The sequence below is a fragment of the Miscanthus floridulus genome, chromosome 11 (assembly GCF_019320115.1).
Source record: "Miscanthus floridulus cultivar M001 chromosome 11, ASM1932011v1, whole genome shotgun sequence".
Classification (NCBI taxonomy): Eukaryota; Viridiplantae; Streptophyta; class Magnoliopsida; order Poales; family Poaceae; genus Miscanthus; species Miscanthus floridulus.
In genome coordinates, this window is record NC_089590.1 from 100,812,009 (window position 1) to 100,830,987 (window position 18,979).

The 18,979-nt window shown below is 40.7% G+C and overlaps 1 protein-coding gene across 4 annotated transcripts; it reads right to left on the reverse strand.

Moving 5' to 3' along the window:
• Positions 1 to 1,763: 1,763 nt before the first annotated feature.
• Positions 1,764 to 7,854, reverse strand: LOC136494253 (NAC domain-containing protein 30-like). Of its 4 annotated transcripts, XM_066490427.1 has the most exons (5): positions 7,405 to 7,854; positions 4,098 to 4,142; positions 3,697 to 3,960; positions 3,251 to 3,561; positions 1,764 to 2,585 (listed from the first exon to the last, which is right to left on the reverse strand). In XM_066490427.1, the coding sequence occupies exons 3-5, from the start codon at positions 3,860 to 3,862 to the stop codon at positions 2,103 to 2,105; spliced, it is 960 nt and encodes a 319-aa protein (XP_066346524.1). In that variant the 5' UTR covers positions 3,863 to 3,960; positions 4,098 to 4,142; positions 7,405 to 7,854; the 3' UTR covers positions 1,764 to 2,102. The 4 variants fall into 4 exon arrangements, with proteins under 4 accessions (XP_066346524.1, XP_066346521.1, XP_066346523.1 ...); XM_066490424.1 differs by lacking the exon at positions 4,098 to 4,142; XM_066490426.1 differs by lacking the exon at positions 4,098 to 4,142 and having other exon boundaries at positions 3,697 to 3,971.
• Between the last annotated feature and the right edge of the window lie 11,125 nt (positions 7,855 to 18,979).

Here is an 18,979-nt window from a genome sequence, read left to right on the forward strand (position 1 = left end):
ACAAAGAGGATTTTTTATTTTTTTAGAAATTTCCTCTTTGCCGAGTGCCTCCACAGGGGCACTCGGCAAAGACATTTAAAAAAAAATAAATCTTTGCCGAGTGCCGTGTCAGGGGCACTCGGCAAAGTATTTTTCAAAAAAAATATTTGCCGAGTGCCAGATCTGGGACACTCGGCAAAGACATTTCAAAAAAATTAAATCTTTGCCGAGTGCCTAACAGCAGGCACTCGGCAAAGAAGGACGTGGCCGAACACCGGGGCATCCTATGCCGAGTGCCGCGCTTTTGCCGAGAGTCTGACACTCGGTAAAGAAGTCCTTTGCCGAGTGCCCTTTTTTGCCGAGTGCAATTCTTTATCGAGTGCCCGATTTTTGACATTCGGCAAAGGCTCTGTTTCGAGTAGTGATGTGTACAAGATGATTCAAAATTTGAATTTTTAAGATGGAAAAAACAATTGGAAAATTGGTGAGAGACTTAGACGACAGTGATTTTATCGAGTTCACCAAAGAACTTAAGGCTATTTGGATCTGGCCTCCATAGAAATTGCACAGCCAAGCATAGGAGTGGAATAAAAGGGAAGTTTATATTAAAGGTCTTTTGAGCCAAGGAATTTGTCGACAATAGCTATATAGAGTTTGTATAGATGGATAAAGTTGGGGAGCATCGAGAGAGAACGATTACAGTCAAATAATAAATAAATAAATAAAACTTTTTTTTTCAAAAATTGCTTTCAAGTAAAAAACTCAATAGTTACATCGGATTAAAAAAACTACCTACGCTAGCTATTTGCATGGATCACCTTGCTACACTATGTCAGATTTTCACATTAGAGACACAGTCATTAGTGACGCGAAAAAACACGTCGCTTATATTGTGTTTCTGATGTGAACACATTAGTGACGTGTAAAACTGTGTCACTAATGACCCTGTGTCAGAGACAGTATGGGAAAAACACGTCACATTAGTGAACACATTAGGTAGCTTAATTACGATATATAGAAATTCATTGCACATATGCCACCTATGCATAGAACACAGCAATCTTGCTCGCTTAAACGCGGCAAGTGATAGTTAAGGTGGATAGCGATGGGTGCTCTGGAACTTATTTGTTGCAAGTGATGGATGAAACAGTAGTTGAATTGGCTACGCAAGCCAGCTAGCCTAGCTAGCTTATTAGGGTCGCATATTCACACGCCCAAGAATACGACTGATTTGTACTGCATGCGATTGCCGATTCTCGATTGTGCGTCAGTCGTTGGGGGCAGCTAGCTAGCACGCCATGAGTGGCAACCGAGCTAGTGCGAGTCCCTGTCAATTTTGCTTTGTTTTTATTAGCCTAGCATGGCGTCAACTGATGACCCATCTTTGCGGCTGACCATACACAACAATTCAGTGTGCTCCACTCGACCCATGCAGTGCATCTAATATATATATATATATATATATATATATATATATATATATATATATATATGGAAAATTTTTCCTACTCCCTATAAGTAGTTACTCCCTCCTCCGACCACTGTACTCTTGTCCATGTGCTACTACCTTAGCGGGTCATAACCAATTAAACCCGATATAGCGTATCCGTTTTCAGAGAAATAGTATCTCTGCATACTTTTTTCATATAAGTGTATCGTTGGATACTTCTTTCACGGATTGGAGTATCACCTGATACTTTCTTTGATTAGAATAGTGTTTTCATATTAAGTGTATCGTTGGATACTTCTTTCGTTGGTAAATACTCTATCTGAAGCTGCGAACTTTTACCATATCAGTAAGTAATAATAGCTGTATATGTTACATATGTATAAACTGGTGAGAACAAATTATTACATAGCTAGCTAATGATGATGCGCTCCCACTCCCAGTAAGTCGAGTAAGTGAAACAGTCTGTAACGTGTGTAACTACACAGAACAATGAAGTATGTATGTATGAACACACATCTGAATCTGAATTATTAGCATATATAATATATATGCAACTAATACAATGCCGATCGATGAATGAATAATGTTCTCCGTTGGATCAACAGTGTGCACGTGGATGCATGCTGCAGCAGCAGATCAATTGGAGGAAAGATGGATCGATCGACGATGGAGGTCACTGCAACAAGGATCCCGAGGGCTCATGGAGTTGCGACGTCGCGGACAGCAGGCTGTCCAGAAAGTTCCAGTCGATGGCGCCGGCAGCGGCTGCAGCTTGCTCTCCTCCTCCTCCCTGCTGGATCATCAGCTCATGTTCATTGTAGCCGCCGCCGCCGCCACCGTCGGAACAACAGGCTATGGCAGTGGGGCTCTCCAGCGGCGGGATACTGAACAGATGCTTCTTGGACTCGAAACACTCGTCCGAGTATAATGAAGGCGGGAAGCTGCTGCCTGCAGCTGCAGGCAGCCCTGCAGGGTGGTATAGCAGTGCTGATGATGAGCCCAGGAAATGGCGGTCGCCACCGTCGACGTGCAGCCGTGCGGTCGTTGAGTGGTGGTGGTCGTAGTAACCGGCGGTGGCGGCATAGCTGGTGGGGAAGAAGGGCCTCTGGTTGGGGATAGGCTTCTGGAATGCGCGGCACACCACCCAGCCTTCCTCCTGATACATCGATGAGATGAGCAATGTACGATCCATTGCACGCACAACAAGTGTCAGAGATCGATGTCCATTGTTGTATGTAAAAGTGCCAATTTAAAAGTTGCTCTTCTTCTTCTTTTTTGGTCGATGGACCTACTGACACTAGCTATATATCTGATGGAATAACTTTAGGAGGATATACACAAAGTGAAAGAGAGCTCCAGTTAGTTGAACTTTGATGATACAAAAATATATATATATATTAGCCGGCTACAAAATAAGTTATTCTGTAGCCACCTCCATTTACTATAATTTTATATACTAATTTACCATAATATAAATACATATTTACGATAGTTGGGTTACTATAACACATGGGGATATTTACCATAACGTTATATTAAACCACTTAGTAAGGAGTTACTATAATCTCGTAAAATAACATAGTAATTATCGTAACTCAAAGTGGCTACAGAATAAGTTATTCTGTAGCCAGCTACAGGATAGTAGTTCTATATATATATATATATATATATATATATATATATATATATATATATATATATATATATATATATATATATATATATATATATATATATATATATATAGTTTATAGGAAAGACAAAAAAACATGATTAATAAATAGAAAGGAGAGTTAATTAATTAATTAAACTCTTGCTTGCCTGCGCGGGTGCGTGCTCGTTGGACTGGAGTCGGTACTCGTGCATGATCCAGTCGCTCTTCCTGCCGTTGGGGGCCCTGCCCTTGTAGAACACCAGCGTCTTCCTCATGCCGATGACCCTGCTGGTGCCGCACCTGGTCCTGGTGGACGACGACAGCACCGGCTTGTCCCTGCCGGTGGCCTTCCAGAAGCCGGCCGCCGTGGCGCGGTTCGTCCTCGTCCCGCTGGGGTACTTGCGGTCCTTGTAGCTGAAGAAGTACCACTCTGTCGTCTGCTCGTCGTGCCCACCACCGGCGTGCTGCCTGCACCTCTCTGCATATATACATACACGCGGATCGATGATACATGATGACGAAGAATATAATTTGTATACGTAGCTAGCATAAACGAACTGACGATATATAGATAGATATGAGCTGAACAACAACGTAGCATGCATGTACATACCTTGCAGATCCCATGGCTCTATCCTGTAGAGATCGACCTCCTGGATGATGTCGAGGTCGATCTTCTGGGAGGCCACCTTCCTGGCAAGGTAGTACCCCACCAGCTCTTCCTCTGTAGGGTGGAACCTGAAGCCTGGGGGAACACAAGACTCCTCCTGCTGATCCATGCGGGCGGCTAATTAATTATGTTCTTCAGCTGCTTAATTAATTCCGCGTGCCTCCGTTCCTCGCTCTCCTCTCCTCTCCTCTCCTCTGAAAAATTAGCCTGCAGCGTGCCTTTTATTGAGTGAGTACATGGAGTAGTCAGGGAGGAAGAATTAAGTAGCTAGCTTCGCTATACTAGATGCGTGTGGCGTCCGAGCCAATGCAAAAGAAAAGACAGATGGACAGGTAAGGCGGTACCCAAGCCGGCCTTCCGCCTTCCCAAGCAGGCAGCAGCAGGTTCGCCTGCACGCAGATATGAGAGACAAAGCAAACAAAGCTCTGGTTCCTCTCTAGCATGCAAGTCTTTGGTAGCCTTAACCTCTACTGTATGTTATGGTCAGTTCAGAATTTCAGATATATAGTACACACTCACTCGTGCAATGAGGCCTAAAACTAACAGAAGAGCAGCTACTTGAGCCTTTACACGACCTGCTCATCTGCTAGCTGGTGTCTATATATAGTGCATGCAGCCTCTGCGATCTGGTGGAGTCGTAGAAAGCTAGGCGACACCAAATACAATACATGGATGCAGTAATGCAGCATGTATAGCTATATAGTATCAGTGTCAGGAGAGAGACTGAAGAATTGAAGTACAGTACTGCTGATAGATATCCATGATTTGGTTGCAGAGATGGATATGATAGATGTCCTCTAGCTATCAGGATGGATCCTTTGTAAAGTAGTAACTGGTAGGTAGCAAGTAGAATACTTAGAACAGAAAGAAAGGGGCCGGACAGAAAGAAAGGTAGCTAGATGCATGCATGGATGGAGTGGAAAAAGACCAGCTAGCTGCATACTGCTGCTGCTGCGGGGCGGGCTACTGTCTACTTTAGTTTAGTCGTCTCTTGTCTGTGAGGGTGAGGATGAAGCGGCCGGCCGGAAGCAGCTAGCCAGTATCCGGCAGCAATAGCAATAGCATGCATGTTTCTTTGAGTGCACTTCAGGATTAGCTAGCTATAGGTGTTGGTTGTTCCTCCTCCTCCGATCCTCTCACATGCATCTTCTACCACACACACCACACGTACACGCACCCGGCCGGCACCGTACCCCCTGCCATACGTGACCTTCTCTTCTTCTCTGACTAACTCTATCGATCTGTATCTGTTATACTACTAGATGGCCCGCAGGCAAGGCAAACGGCCTGTATTTTTCCATCATTCTTCACACAGAGCCTAACTACGTACCGACGACTGGACCAGCGAACTACTGGTAGCATCGCATGTGTGCACACAGCAGGGTATGTACGTAACGTACTCGATCGATCCTACTATAAGTATGTACAGAGAGAGAGAGAGAGAGAGAGAGAGAGAGAGCCTGATGATGCATGCAGTGGTTGTCATATCAGTTTAGCAATATATAGGGTACAATAATCCTGCTAGATAGCTTGTGTGTGTATTGAAAACGAACTGAAGTACTACATGTATATGCAGCTAGAGACGACGACAGAGGTTGAGACTTACTATCATCAAAATCAATCACTAATATATACGGAATTGATTAGTTGCACCTGTGACGACAACAAGTACCCAAACAGGTACATTAGAGGAAAAAAAAAACCCAAGACCAGCTAACAGGGTACATATATACAGCAGGGTACAGTGTATAGCTAGCACTAGCTAGAGCATTCAGTCTCAAGTTGCAGGGACAAACTAATTCAGCTAGCTAGCCTGGGTAACAACATGTGAGTAACAGTTTCTAGTTAAGCAGTCAACAAGTTTAATTATTATTTGGTAAAATAGTTCCATCATACAGACAGACAGAGTAGGCGCCATGGCGGCAGGCCAGGCTGCAACTCAACTTACAACTAGTACTGCAGCAGAAAGATGGCTGGTAGCTGTTCGTCGTCCTAGCGGCCTGCTGGTATTCCTATGGAACGCCCGCAGTACGTACTATACTTACGTACTGTGGCTAGCAGGCATACAGCCTTGGCCTGCTGCTGCTGCTGCTGCTGCTGCAGGGGAGGGCCGGACGAACAAGCAATACACATGCATGGCAGGAAGCGAACTGAAGAAACTTAATTAATTATCTAGATGCATGCATGGATGGAGTGGAAAAAGACCAGCTAGCTGCATACTGCTGCTGCTGCTGCGGGGCGGGCTACTGTCTACTTTAGTTTAGTCGTCTCTTGTCTGTGAGGGTGAGGATGAAGCGGCCGGCCGGAAGCAGCTAGCCAGTATCCGGCAGCAATAGCAATAGCATGCATGTTTCTTTGAGTGCACTTCAGGATTAGCTAGCTATAGGTGTTGGTTGTTCCTCCTCCTCCGATCCTCTCACATGCATCTTCTACCACACACCACACGTACACGCACCCGGCCGGCACCGTACCCCCTGCCATACGTGACCTTCTCTTCTTCTCTGACTAACTCTATCGATCTGTATCTGTTATACTACTAGATGGCCCGCAGGCAAGGCAAACGGCCTGTATTTTTCCATCATTCTTCACACAGAGCCTAACTACGTACCGACGACTGGACCAGCGAACTACTGGTAGCATCGCATGTGTGCACACAGCAGGGTATGTACGTAAACGTACTCGATCGATCCTACTATAAGTATGTACAGAGAGAGAGAGAGAGAGAGAGAGAGAGAGAGCCTGATGATGCATGCAGTGGTTGTCATATCAGTTTAGGCAATATATAGGGTACAATAATCCTGCTAGATAGCTTGTGTGTGTATTGAAAACGAACTGAAGTACTACATGTATATGCAGCTAGAGACGACGACAGAGGTTGAGACTTACTATCATCAAAATCAATCACTATATATACGGAATTGATTAGTTGCACCTGTTGACGACAACAAGTACCCAAACAGGTACATTAGAGGAAAAAAAAAAACCCAAGACCAGCTAACAGGGTACATATATACAGCAGGGTACAGTGTATAGCTAGCACTAGCTAGAGCATTCAGTCTCAAGTTGCAGGGACAAACTAATTCAGCTAGCTAGCCTGGGTAACAACATGTGAGTAACAGTTTTCTAGTTAAGCAGTCAACAAGTTTAATTATTATTTGGTAAAATAGTTCCATCATACAGACAGACAGAGTAGGCGCCATGGCGGCAGGCCAGGCTGCAACTCAACTTACAACTAGTACTGCAGCAGAAAGATGGCTGGTAGCTGTTCGTCGTCCTAGCGGCCTGCTGGTATTCCTATGGAACGCCCGCAGTACGTACTATACTTACGTACTGTGGCTAGCAGGCATACAGCCTTGGCCTGCTGCTGCTGCTGCTGCTGCTGCAGGGGAGGGCCGGACGAAGAAGAGAAGAAGAGAGAGAGAGAGAGAGAGAGAAGAGAGAGAGAGAGAGAGAGAGGAGAGAGAGAGAGAGAGAGAGAGAGAGAGAGAGAGAGGAGAGAGAGAGAGAGATTATATATATATATATATATATATATATATATATATATATAGGAAGCGAACTGAAATGCATATGGACCAAACCAAAACAAACAGGCAGGGAATTAAAGTACATACATATATTTGTGTGGGGGTGGGGACTGGGGACACTCACCAAATATATATACGAGAATGAAGACGACGAATTGATTGATGGATTTCAAGCTGCGCGCATGCAGCTCCTGTAGGTACCGGCCGGCCGGCCGGAACTTAACTGTATACGCCGCCGCAGACAGATAGAGCGTCAGCGATGGACGACGGCCCAGCAGCTACCTCCAAGCTGCTGGCGGTGGTTTGAGACACAACAGAGATCGAGATGAGAGAGACGACGGCCGGGCAGGGGCAGGAGCAGGCTCGTCGATCGATCGCTGAGCTTCTTGCTGGTTGTTGGATTGGATTGGAGATTTATTTATTTATTCGCTCGCTCGCACGCATGCAGTCGTCTCAAAACGCTAGAGTGTAGTAGTAGCTTGCTGCGGATCGAGATGGATGACGACCGGTACGGTACGGTGTGCGGTGGAGACGAAGATGAGTGAGGGCGCCGGCCGGCAATCTACTTACTGCGGGCGGCCACAACAAATTAAGTTGTAGGGAGCACAAGGCGGACCTCCTGGGGCCCTATTTATACATTCCATTCCAAAAGGGGCTCATATTATTGGAAGTGGAAGCACACATCACATCCTTGGTCCTAAAACTTTTTGTCAAAAGTAATGCAATCTACTGTTTTAGCTAGCTATATACTCCTCATAGAAATTATATTTTGTATGATAAGGATCATATAAACCATTTCTACAAACACCCATGGGATTCGCCAATTTCTACAAACTGCATGTGGAAAATTAAGATTCCTATTCCCATTGGTAAAATCTTTTAGCTTCATCAAGTAAATTGTTTCTAATAGATTTTATTATGAAAATGTTCTATTATATATACTCCCTCTCGTTATGGTTTCCTCCAAACGCATACTCCATTCCAGATTATAAGACGTTCTGACTTTTCTACGTATGTAGCACTTTTGCTATGCACTTAGATATACGTTATATCTAGATATATAATAAACGCAATGTATTCTAAAAAGTCAAAATTATTTTATAATTTGGAATAGGGGAGTAGCTTTCATCATTGTTTTCTATTAGAGTGTTTTTTTTAGAAAAGTAGTACGGCCTCCGTCCCAAAAATACATGACGCCTTTTGCTTTTAGACATCTTGTTTGATCGTTTGTCTTATTCAAAATTTTTGTATAAATATTATTTGTTTTGTTATGACTTATTTATCATTAGAGGTACTTTAACGATGACTTGTTTATTTTATTATTTGCAAAAAAAACTAAATGAGACAAATGGTCAAACATGATATCTAAAAGTCAAAAGTGTCATCTATTTAAGGACGGTTCGGAGGGAGTACATGTTAAGACAAAATCCATGCAGATGACCTCTTCAAGTTTCTTAACTAACTTAAAGTTATTTGCAATTCAATTTTTAAAAGTTTGTCTCAAATTTTGCCCAAAGCGCCAAATATTTGCAAACCAGAGGCAAAAACTCTTTTTCTCGAATACGTAAAAGGTTTGCGCATCATTGTATTAAGATTGAGAAGTGGAGTTAATTTTAACATCGACGAGCCACTAGTCGGCCGCACTATACGGAGGCATAAACTCTTAAAGCTAAATATGATAGTACTCCATCCATTCTAAATTATAAGACGTTTTGGCTTTTCTAGATATATGTAGATTTTGCTATGGACTTAGATATATGATACAAAGAAAAAGCAAATGAATAGAGTATATGTTTAGAGATCCATCATCAGTTGTCATACATATTGGACACCATACCGATTTCGTAGCTAGATTTGTATCTTTTTAATAAAAAGCTAGATTTGTATTTGTAGTGATGAGGATATATAGCTATAGAGGAGAAAGTGGGTATGCACGCGTGGGGTGGCTAGAGAGAGAAATTAGAGAAAGGAAGAGAGCGAGGGCGATGGTCGTTTGGTCGGCTAAGAAGAAGGAGAAAAGTCTCTGAAGCGACCACCACCACCACCGTACCTCCACTACTTACCACAGCGAGAGAGCGAACCAAGCATTGGGTGTGGTGGGTCCGTCGTCGTCTGTGATCACCGAAGGATCCGAGTTGCCATATTAGGTTTTATTTAGTTTGCTTTTTTCATTTAACAACAGACGTACGTTAAGAGAAGCGTGCCATGTTATTAGACCAGTCTTAATGGGTTTCATCAAAGTTTTATTGGCATTAAATAGGCTGATATGACACCATATTAATGAAGACAGAGATGATGAAAGTTTCATAAGAGTAGAGAGAGTTTCATGGAGATGAAACTCTTCTGCACTATTTCAGGAACGCGGGAATTTTTCCCTCTTCCTGCGTTTTTCTTGCAAAATTGAAATGATTCCTGTGAAATCCCTGCGTGATTTTTGTGAAATTCCTACGTTCCAAGAAATAAAGTCGTTATAGGTTCAAAATTAAAATTTAACAGCATAACTGAAAGACCATCCATTAAACGCAAAGAACTACTACATGTATGTTTGTTCACCTGATGCACACATACACATGAGTAGTATACTACCGTAGTATAGTAGTACCGTACACGTAATATGTTCATTTTGTCTGGTAGCAATATTCCCTCAAAGCTGATGTGCTATCCTGAGCTGAATTCGCAAATCCCAATTAGCGCCGGCCTCACCCTTTCGAGTTCTGGAAAACTTCAAATTCCAATTGTCGTTACTTTTTTCATAGAGGTCATTATTTTGATGTGCTGGAACATCCGGGAGTAAACAAAATTATAATCTCATTTCCAGAAACAAACAACGTAACCAAAGTGTTGCAAGCTGCAAATCTTTGCTCAAAGTCATCTTGCCTTGGTCATCCACAAATTAATTAAGCCCTTGTTTAGTTACCCCAGAATCCAAATTTTGGCACTATATAAAAAGAAGATTTTCCGTCACATCAAACTTCCGGTACATGTATGGAGTACTAAATGTTGACGAAATCAAAAACTAATTGCACCGTTTGGTTGTACTTTGCGAGACGAACGTTTTGAGCCTAATTAGTCAACGATTAGATAATTATTACCAAATACAAACGAAATGCTACAGCATGCTATAGTATCACCAGAATTCAGGCGGCGCCAATTCGGCAGGCAACTAAACAGGGCCTAAAGCAAAGAAAACTTACTTCCTGGCAATTGAATTATGGCTAGAGCATTTTGTGTGCTTATCTTCTTTGTAACGCGTATTTCCTTTCTTAACTGTTGTTTGTTGCTTCTTTCAGTCCTAATATATTGTCACTAGTAGGAGCAAAACCCTCCTGGTATATATATATATATGTGTGTGTGTGTGTGTGTGTGTGATATACTCCATTCAGTGTGTAGGATGCATTCTGGTGTTGCTTGCAGCCTACGGCTACGGGGACAGACAGATGCATGACATGAAGTTGGATAAAGTGCACATATCAGATCCATCCGTTCCAAAATTTAATGCTCCGCTGCCGCTGTGGAGTAGTACGTACAAGAAATACACCGGACAATTTAGGACAGCGAGGTGCCATTTACTGTTAGTACTTTCAATCGTGTACAAGTACGTGGGAGTACAATTCATGCGCTCTGTCTGCTAAGTATTTGCAAAATGCATTTGCTTTCGAGGACCACGGACGCGCATACTGTGCAACGCGTCAAAAAAAAACTCCAACTTTCGAGGTCGTACCAATTGCTATACACTGTGTTTTGGTTCATGGACTAAATTTTAGTCCATGTCACATCGAATGTTCGAATGCTATTTAGGAGAACTAAATATGAGTTAATTATGAAACTAATTACATAGATGGAGACTAATTTACGAGACGAATTTATTAAGCCTAATTAATCCATAATTAGCATACATTTACTGTAGCACAACATTGTCAAATCATAAACTAATTAGGCTTACAAAATTCGTCTCGCAAATTAGCCACAATCTGTGCAATTAATTATTTTTTTCGTCTATATTTAATACTTCATGCATGTGTCCAAACATCCAATGGAACAGGGACTAAAATTTCCCTGTAGTAACCAAACACCCCCTAAAACTACTACAAAACAGACAACCTCTGCAAGATAATTTAAAGACAATGATGATAAAGGTATCACTGTCCGCTCGTAAGTCCGTGATTCCCAGCACTGCCACCCCCTCCCCCTCGACCTGATTTTTTTTTTTACGAATTTAAGTCTTCCAGTTCATCTCTCTGTCTTATCTTCTCTCTCAGCTCTCACTATCCCTCCTGCCCAGTCTCCAACTCTCCATTCCCTCCCTAGCACGTTGTCCTACTCCCCTCCTCTGTTCTCTTTGGCTAACTGTTGCACGGGCGTTGTGCCTAGATGGCGCACGGGATGCGGGGGCAAAGGCAACAAACACAGCGAGGTGATGTCTGGATGAATTGATGACGTGTCATGTTTGCTCTCTCTTTATTTGTGACGTGTTCTCCCTCTTTGTTTGAATTGATGAATCATATGTGATGCAATGAATGGGATCTATCATCAATGATGTTTTGAACTCTCACTTTCTATGTGATGCAATGAATCGATCTATGTTACGTTGAATCTCCCCCTCTTTCTATGATGAATCTTCCTCTATCTCTCTGTGTGGGGCTCGCGTCACCAGCGACGACTACACTAAGCTCGCCTGACCGGTGCCCAGGCAAGCCATGGGAGATAGCTTGGTGGCTGCTCACCTTTTTCTCTCTTTTTTTTTGTTTTTTTAAAGGGCCATCATTGCTGGTTGTAGCACCAGTAACGGAAGCCTATGTCATTACTACTGTTGATAACGCACTCTTGGTTCTGAAATATGGTAGTGATAGGCTTTTTGAACCCGTGGAAGGTTGAGGTGAGCATAAAGTATAGCTATCTCTAAAAATGCACTCTAATTTTCAGAGGCGGTCTGTCTATTTATGGAGACAGTGTTGTCTCTATAAATAGATTAACATAGGTAGGCTTCTTAAGAGGTTCGTCTTTGAAAATGAGGGTCATTTTTATAGGCGGATCTCTTAAGAGACCTGTCTATATTAATTGAGGCAAGCCCATAGGCCCAACTCAGTCCGCTTAGCAAACCCTAAAATATATAAGGTTCACTGCCAACCCCTTCAGTCCTCTCTCTCTATTAGTTGCACAACTCCCCCTCTCTCTCCTTCTCTCTGGAACTTCTTGAGCCTGTGGTGGACCTTGGCCCCTCTCCTTTTCCAGCGGCGGACTCGCGGAGGACCCTCCTCCGACGGCGACGACGCTCAAAGCCCGCCCCCTCCGACAGTGGCGCTCAAGGTCTAGCCCCTTCGATAGCGGTGCGCGGGTCCTACCCTCCTCCAGTCGTGGTGCTCTCGTGGAGCTCGCCCTCCTCCTACCGCGCTGCATGCTCGGGGGCTAGCCTCATCCGGGGGTGGCGTGGGATATGGATGTGGATGTGGCGGTTGTTCAAATCCGGTAGATCCCACTGACTCCCTCTGTGTCCTCTCATCCTCTTAGATCTAGTGAGACCTAAATGCACAGATCCGTGAGATCAAGAGTTCCTCTCTCTATGCAGAGTGATCATCGGGCTCAGCGACAACGACTAGGTTGTGAGCGGGCTCGGCGATGGTGATGTGCCTAGAAGCAAGCATGGCAATGACAACAGCCTTGAAAGTGGGCTCAAGAATGGGCTCACTAGCGGGCTTGCCTTTTTTATTTTTTTAATCTATTTCTAGAGGCGAGCATTATGACCGCCTTTGGAAAGGTTGATTAACATTGACCTTCATCTAGAGGCGGGGCTGCCTTCACCTCTGGAAGCCTTTTTTACCGCCTCTAAAAATCCTTATTGCAGTAGTTTTGTTTACAAATATATGTAGGCATAGTTCAAGGGTATTTAGACCTTTTAAAAAATATTTGTAATTAAGATGTAAACTCAAAGGGTTAGCTAATTTATTTATTTTTGTAGTAGTAGAGTAGACAGGTTTGATGTAATTTTAGGGGCCACTTAGATTATCTATCATAATATTAGAGTGAGTAATTTATATGTAAATTTCAAGAGTTACTTTAGATATTTCTCGTAATGACAGTTGTGCATAATTTGTATGTAAATTTAGGGGTTACTTGGTGTTAGTTTTTTCTTATAAAATCTTATCTTTGAGTGTTTTCTCTAGACATATTTTAACACCACACATATGGGTCATGATGTCTGTATTAGTTCATATCTAGGTCTATCTAGTGCAATTTATTCATATTTGGTTGCCCACAGATACCTTAATATAGGTTTGCATAGTTATCAAAGCATGCCAGAGGCTGCATTAGCTAGCACGCTAGATTTGGTCATATTGAACAATGTAGATTTGCACAAGCCAATAGACCAGTGGAAATCTAGAATTTTGCCAAGAGGTATGTCGTCATACCTTATATTTTAAATTTCATCAGCTATCATGCTCTATGTCGTTGCTACTGATCCTATCGTTGTCTCTCTGGCCTAGGGTGTGACTAACCATCCTCGCTCCTCCCTCGGCCCCACTGTCAACCATCCTCGCTCCCTTTCGATTGGAAATTATGACGCAAGCAAACAAAAACAGAAAAAAAATATTTTCAATGAATTGTTATAACTTTTGAGTGGTATATCTGTTTTCAATTGATCGGTGTGTTCTACGTGACGGGATGAACAAAACTAGAGCCGCGCCACTTGCATATGTTCCAAAGAATTTTATTTGAGTAGTAATACGCGCTACAAGATTTTATCAAATGAGTTACTTCCGTGTAATACTAAAGTTGCTACTCTAAATATATACTAAAGTTGTTACATAGTATGCACATCGATTGTTATCATGCAAATATAGTAAAATTGTTATATAGTAAAATGAAATTGCAAACTGAAATTAGATAATGAAATTACAAATAGAAAAATAAAACTGAAACTTGAATTGACAACCAGAAAATAGAATTGAAACTGACAATTCCTCAAAACTAAAGTAGACACTACAAGCTGCATGACACTGTGTGTGGCAAGTTTAATTTTAAAGTATGTAGCAAGTTATTTTTGGAGCAAGTGGCAAGATATCGTGAGATGACAAATTTTGAGAATTATGACTTCCAAACACATGAAAATTTAAACTGGAATTAAAATAAAAAATGAAACAAGATAATCTGCAACCTAGGAGGCAGACTATAAAACAAGCATTGCATAAGCCGCCAACTGGGTAAATTATTAAAAATGACAGCATAGCTAATTGACTTGTTTTACAAATTGAAAATAGAAATTGAAATTACAAACTGAAATTGCTAAACTTTAATTACAAAATGAAAGTGCAAACTGAAATTACAAAATGAAATTACAAACTGAAAATGCAAAACTGAAATTACAAACTGAAATTTAAAAGTGAAATTAAAAACTGCAATTGCAAAATTTAAAAATGAAATTGTAAACTGAAATTATTAGTTGCCCATTGTTACATAGTATGCACAAGCTCGGGGGCTAAAAAATACCAAAATGAGTTACTACCATGTAATACTAAAGTTGTTACTATGTAATACTATAGTTATACAACTTAAGGGACAAATTATTAAAATAAGCATAAAATGAGCTGTCAAACTTAGGGGCAAGTTATTATACAACCCAATCTGCCACCCCTAATCCTAATACTTGTTGGAACCTCTAATCTTAAACTTGTTGCGACCCCTAATCCCAACCCAATCTGCCTTGTATGTGTATATGATTTTCTTTTGTGGCAACTTACGTGTGCAATGGCTACCCTTTTGCAACAACTTATATATTGTAGGTCGGACAACTAACATGTAAGATTTAGGAAGGCATTCGAACCTAAAAGGGTGACTGAAAAATGAAATTAAAAAACTGGAAAACTGAAATGAAAAAAACTTGAATGAAAACTGAAAATAAAAAACTGAAATTACAAAATGAAATTAATAACTAAAATTAAAAGAATGAAATTACAAACTGAAATTAGAAACAGAAATTGCAAAGTTAAAAACTAAAATTGTAATACTGAAATTTTAAAAAATGACATTGAAAACTAAAATTAGAAATTGAAATGACAACCAAAAATTAAAACTGAAATTATCCCAGGAAAGCTGTGCAGGGCGCGCATGTGCGCATGCGGAAGACCCAGAGAGAGCCACGTACGCGTTTCTGCCGGACTGCCGCCGTTTCCCGCGCGTTCGTGTGTGGGGCCTGAGCCGAGTGAATGGAGGTGCCGAGCACCTACTGCTAAACTCCATTGTCGAACTCTCATCAATCTCCATCGTCTGCACCGTGGACAACTTCCACGCGCTACCAACGAGCTCTGCAACGCCAGCGTGAGGCCTGGTCAACTAAAAATGATACCTCTCCTCCCTTGCTTGCTGCAATTTTCACCAGCGCGTGCAACGTCCTCCTATCATGTTCTGTAACTCCGCTATAAGCACAACCTTCCCACAATTATCGTGACACACCTTGTCCTCTTATACGTTGATCCGACAATCTTGTCTTGTCGATCACAAGATTGTGGGCACTTGTTGTAGACCATATCCTATAGCCATTTTTCAAATTCACATCTCCTTGAGTGAGTAACTACACATAATCTTACTAAATGCATTTTTCACAAGCAAGACACTCAATCACCAACGCGATACTTCCTCCATTAGAAAAGGAAGAACCTCTAGCATCCCCAGGACTGATCAATGGGCATGCATGCAAAATTATGCATGTGCCCTTGATTTTTTTTCCTCATGCCCACACACTCAGCCCAACGGTGTTTCTCGGTGTCCAAGATATTGCACTTTACAGAATGAGGTGTGTGGACCAGGACAATCCAAGTATAGAGACATGGTTGTTTTTTTCTAGAGTGGTCCCACCCTATTTAGTCTATACCTATAAGTGCATTCTTTCCTTAACAAGGTTGGAAGCCTAGAATATATTGCATTCTTTCATTGACAGAGGGAGTACATACATTTCTATTGGCTTGGGTGTTGTGTAAGGCCCAATCAGGCTAACGCTAGTGTAGGCAACCAATCACACACATCAATGCTTTGTTCCTTCTCCTGGGTGTGATAGATTTACCAATTACTCTATATCTTTTTCATCCATGTTCACACTTTTCCCCATTTGCATATGTATGTAGATACTGTGTTACCTCTTGACGTGTGTGTTAGATTTACCAAGTACTTATATCTTCATTTTTCCCCATTTGCATCATATTGCAGTGTGTCATTAACATGTCCATACTTGAAACCTTAGCTAAAACTATATCGATTCTTGATGTAGACGATGTGTCATAATGTCATGAATCTAGATTTTGGCTTTCAATTTTTTTATCTTTTTAGTTGATGTAACTTTTATCCATATTTTATGTTGAACCCCTAGTTCCTATTTTACCTATTTTAAAATTTCCATTTTGTATTTTATAAAAAATGGATTATAACTTCTCAACTACGCTCCTAGTAGTATATTACTACAATAGCATGAACAATTGTTTCAATGCTCTAGATATTAGTTTCCTCTATCAAAAAATCATATGTGTACTAAACTATTATTAATTTAGATATGTTATAATGTTTCAGTTAAATGTATAAATTATCTAAATAAAGTAATAGCTGACAAAATTTATTGTCATGGAATTTCATAAACTTTAAAATGAATTGTGAGTCCCATTGGTACATGATTCGCTACAGGATTATTTTTCATGATTGACGAATTTTAGAAATATATATATTGCTTGTGTATTAATGTATACCTAGCCCCTATGGCGGCACATGATGACCCGAAAAGAATGTTTATTCTGAGCTAGCATTTTTTATATTAATAATGTCATAAGTGGATAATTTATAAACATATATATGTGTACATTTTGGTTATTTCAATTTATTTATAATACCAAATTAAATGATGGTAATTTAGAAGTAAATTTCAGGGGATGTTTTAATCTATTTTAATAGTGGAAGACGTGTGTAAATTAAATGCAAATGTATGAGGTTGTTAGATTATTGTCTACCATAACAAAAGGGTATGGTGCTTAACTTAGATATGATGTAAATTGAGGGGGTCACTTTAGATTATGCTTTGGCTGCATAATTAGGGGGGTACTTTAAATATTTTTCGTAATGGTAAGGAGTAATTCTATAGAAAAATAAAATAGATACAATATCTAATTGTTAGTGGTGAATAGAATCTACTAAATTGTTGGATAAAATAGATACTTCTAACTTTTATGAAGATTCTTATTGAGACTCTGTAGGTGTATAGCTAGAGTATGTAGTGGTTTCTACATTGGCTCTACCGCAATAGATACCGATGATAGCGGAATATGATGAAACAATACAAGGACAGATAGATGTTGATGATTTATATATGTATGTATGTATATACTCCTCGCCTATTTAGCTGGAGTAGAAGATGTAGTGGTAATATAACATACTCCATCCATTTCAAAATAAACGCTAACTCGCTTTTCGAGGAGTCAAAGTTTGTTAAGTTTAACCAAATGTATAGTAAAAATAAAAATACTATATTTATGATTCACAATGAGTAGCAGTAGATTAATGGTGGCATGTATTTTCACTCTATTAGTTAGAGATGTAAATGTTGATATTTTTTCCTATCTATAAAGTTAGTCAAATTTTTAATTTCTCTGAAAGCGAGATGGATGTGTGCCTTATTTTGGGAGTGAGGGATTATATAACATGTGTTGGGAGGTTGGTCGTCGTCGTCTATCAATGTCTTTTTTTTTGTTTGTTTTTTGCGACTGTCGTCTATCAATGTCTGTAAGGATCGGAAAGCAGAAAGAAGGAAATAAGGTGCCCCGGCCGATGGATCCTATTTTGTCTGGAGTCTGTGGACTGGTGAGGCTGACACGTGGGTAGTACTTGATTTGCGTAGGAGTCACGGTCCGAGGGTTAAATGCTCGAGTGATCCTGTGTATCGCCTTGACAGTTGCAGGTCTTGACTCTTGACGACTGTACGTTTGCCTTTGCCTAGCTCGATCGCTCAGCTCGGTGTGTGGGCTACTGATATGATGGATCTATCGATCCATCGAGATGAACTGACCTGATCTGATGACCTCACCTCACCCCTGAGACGTACTGATAGATGATGAGAGTTCAGATCGAGAGTTAGACGCGTACGTACAGAGAAGAGATGATAGAAGACAATCCGATCCATCGAATGGGAATTAACATATATATATATATCAAGATCATCATCGACGTCTCTAGCTAGCTAGCTAATCAAGAGAGATGAGGAGTGTCTCTCTCTCTACATATATACATGATCTGGAGATATTCAGAGATTGGAGGATGCGTGCATGAGAGAGATTCAAATCGAGATGAGCTGGAGCTCGAGACGATGGTGATATGGAGAAACGTGTATAATTTGAGATAGGAAGGTGATAAAATTATGATTTCAATTTTGCTAGTCTTGTATTGATATTCTCTAGCTAGAAAAAATACTAAACCTAAAGTAGGCATACTTGAAATATGGTCTTCATATTTATTCCTAATTAATTGCTAGTTTCTAGTGAAATTAATTAGGGTAAAAATACATAACATATGATCATACAAATTTTTATACAGTATTTTTATGTTATGATGAAAGTAAGAAAAATATTAAATCTGTTGCTTGACACTTTTTACTATGCTAAACTATTTTTGCTAAAATAAACATATGTAACTTGTCATTTTTGTAGAGGTAGCTATATTTTTCCAAATGG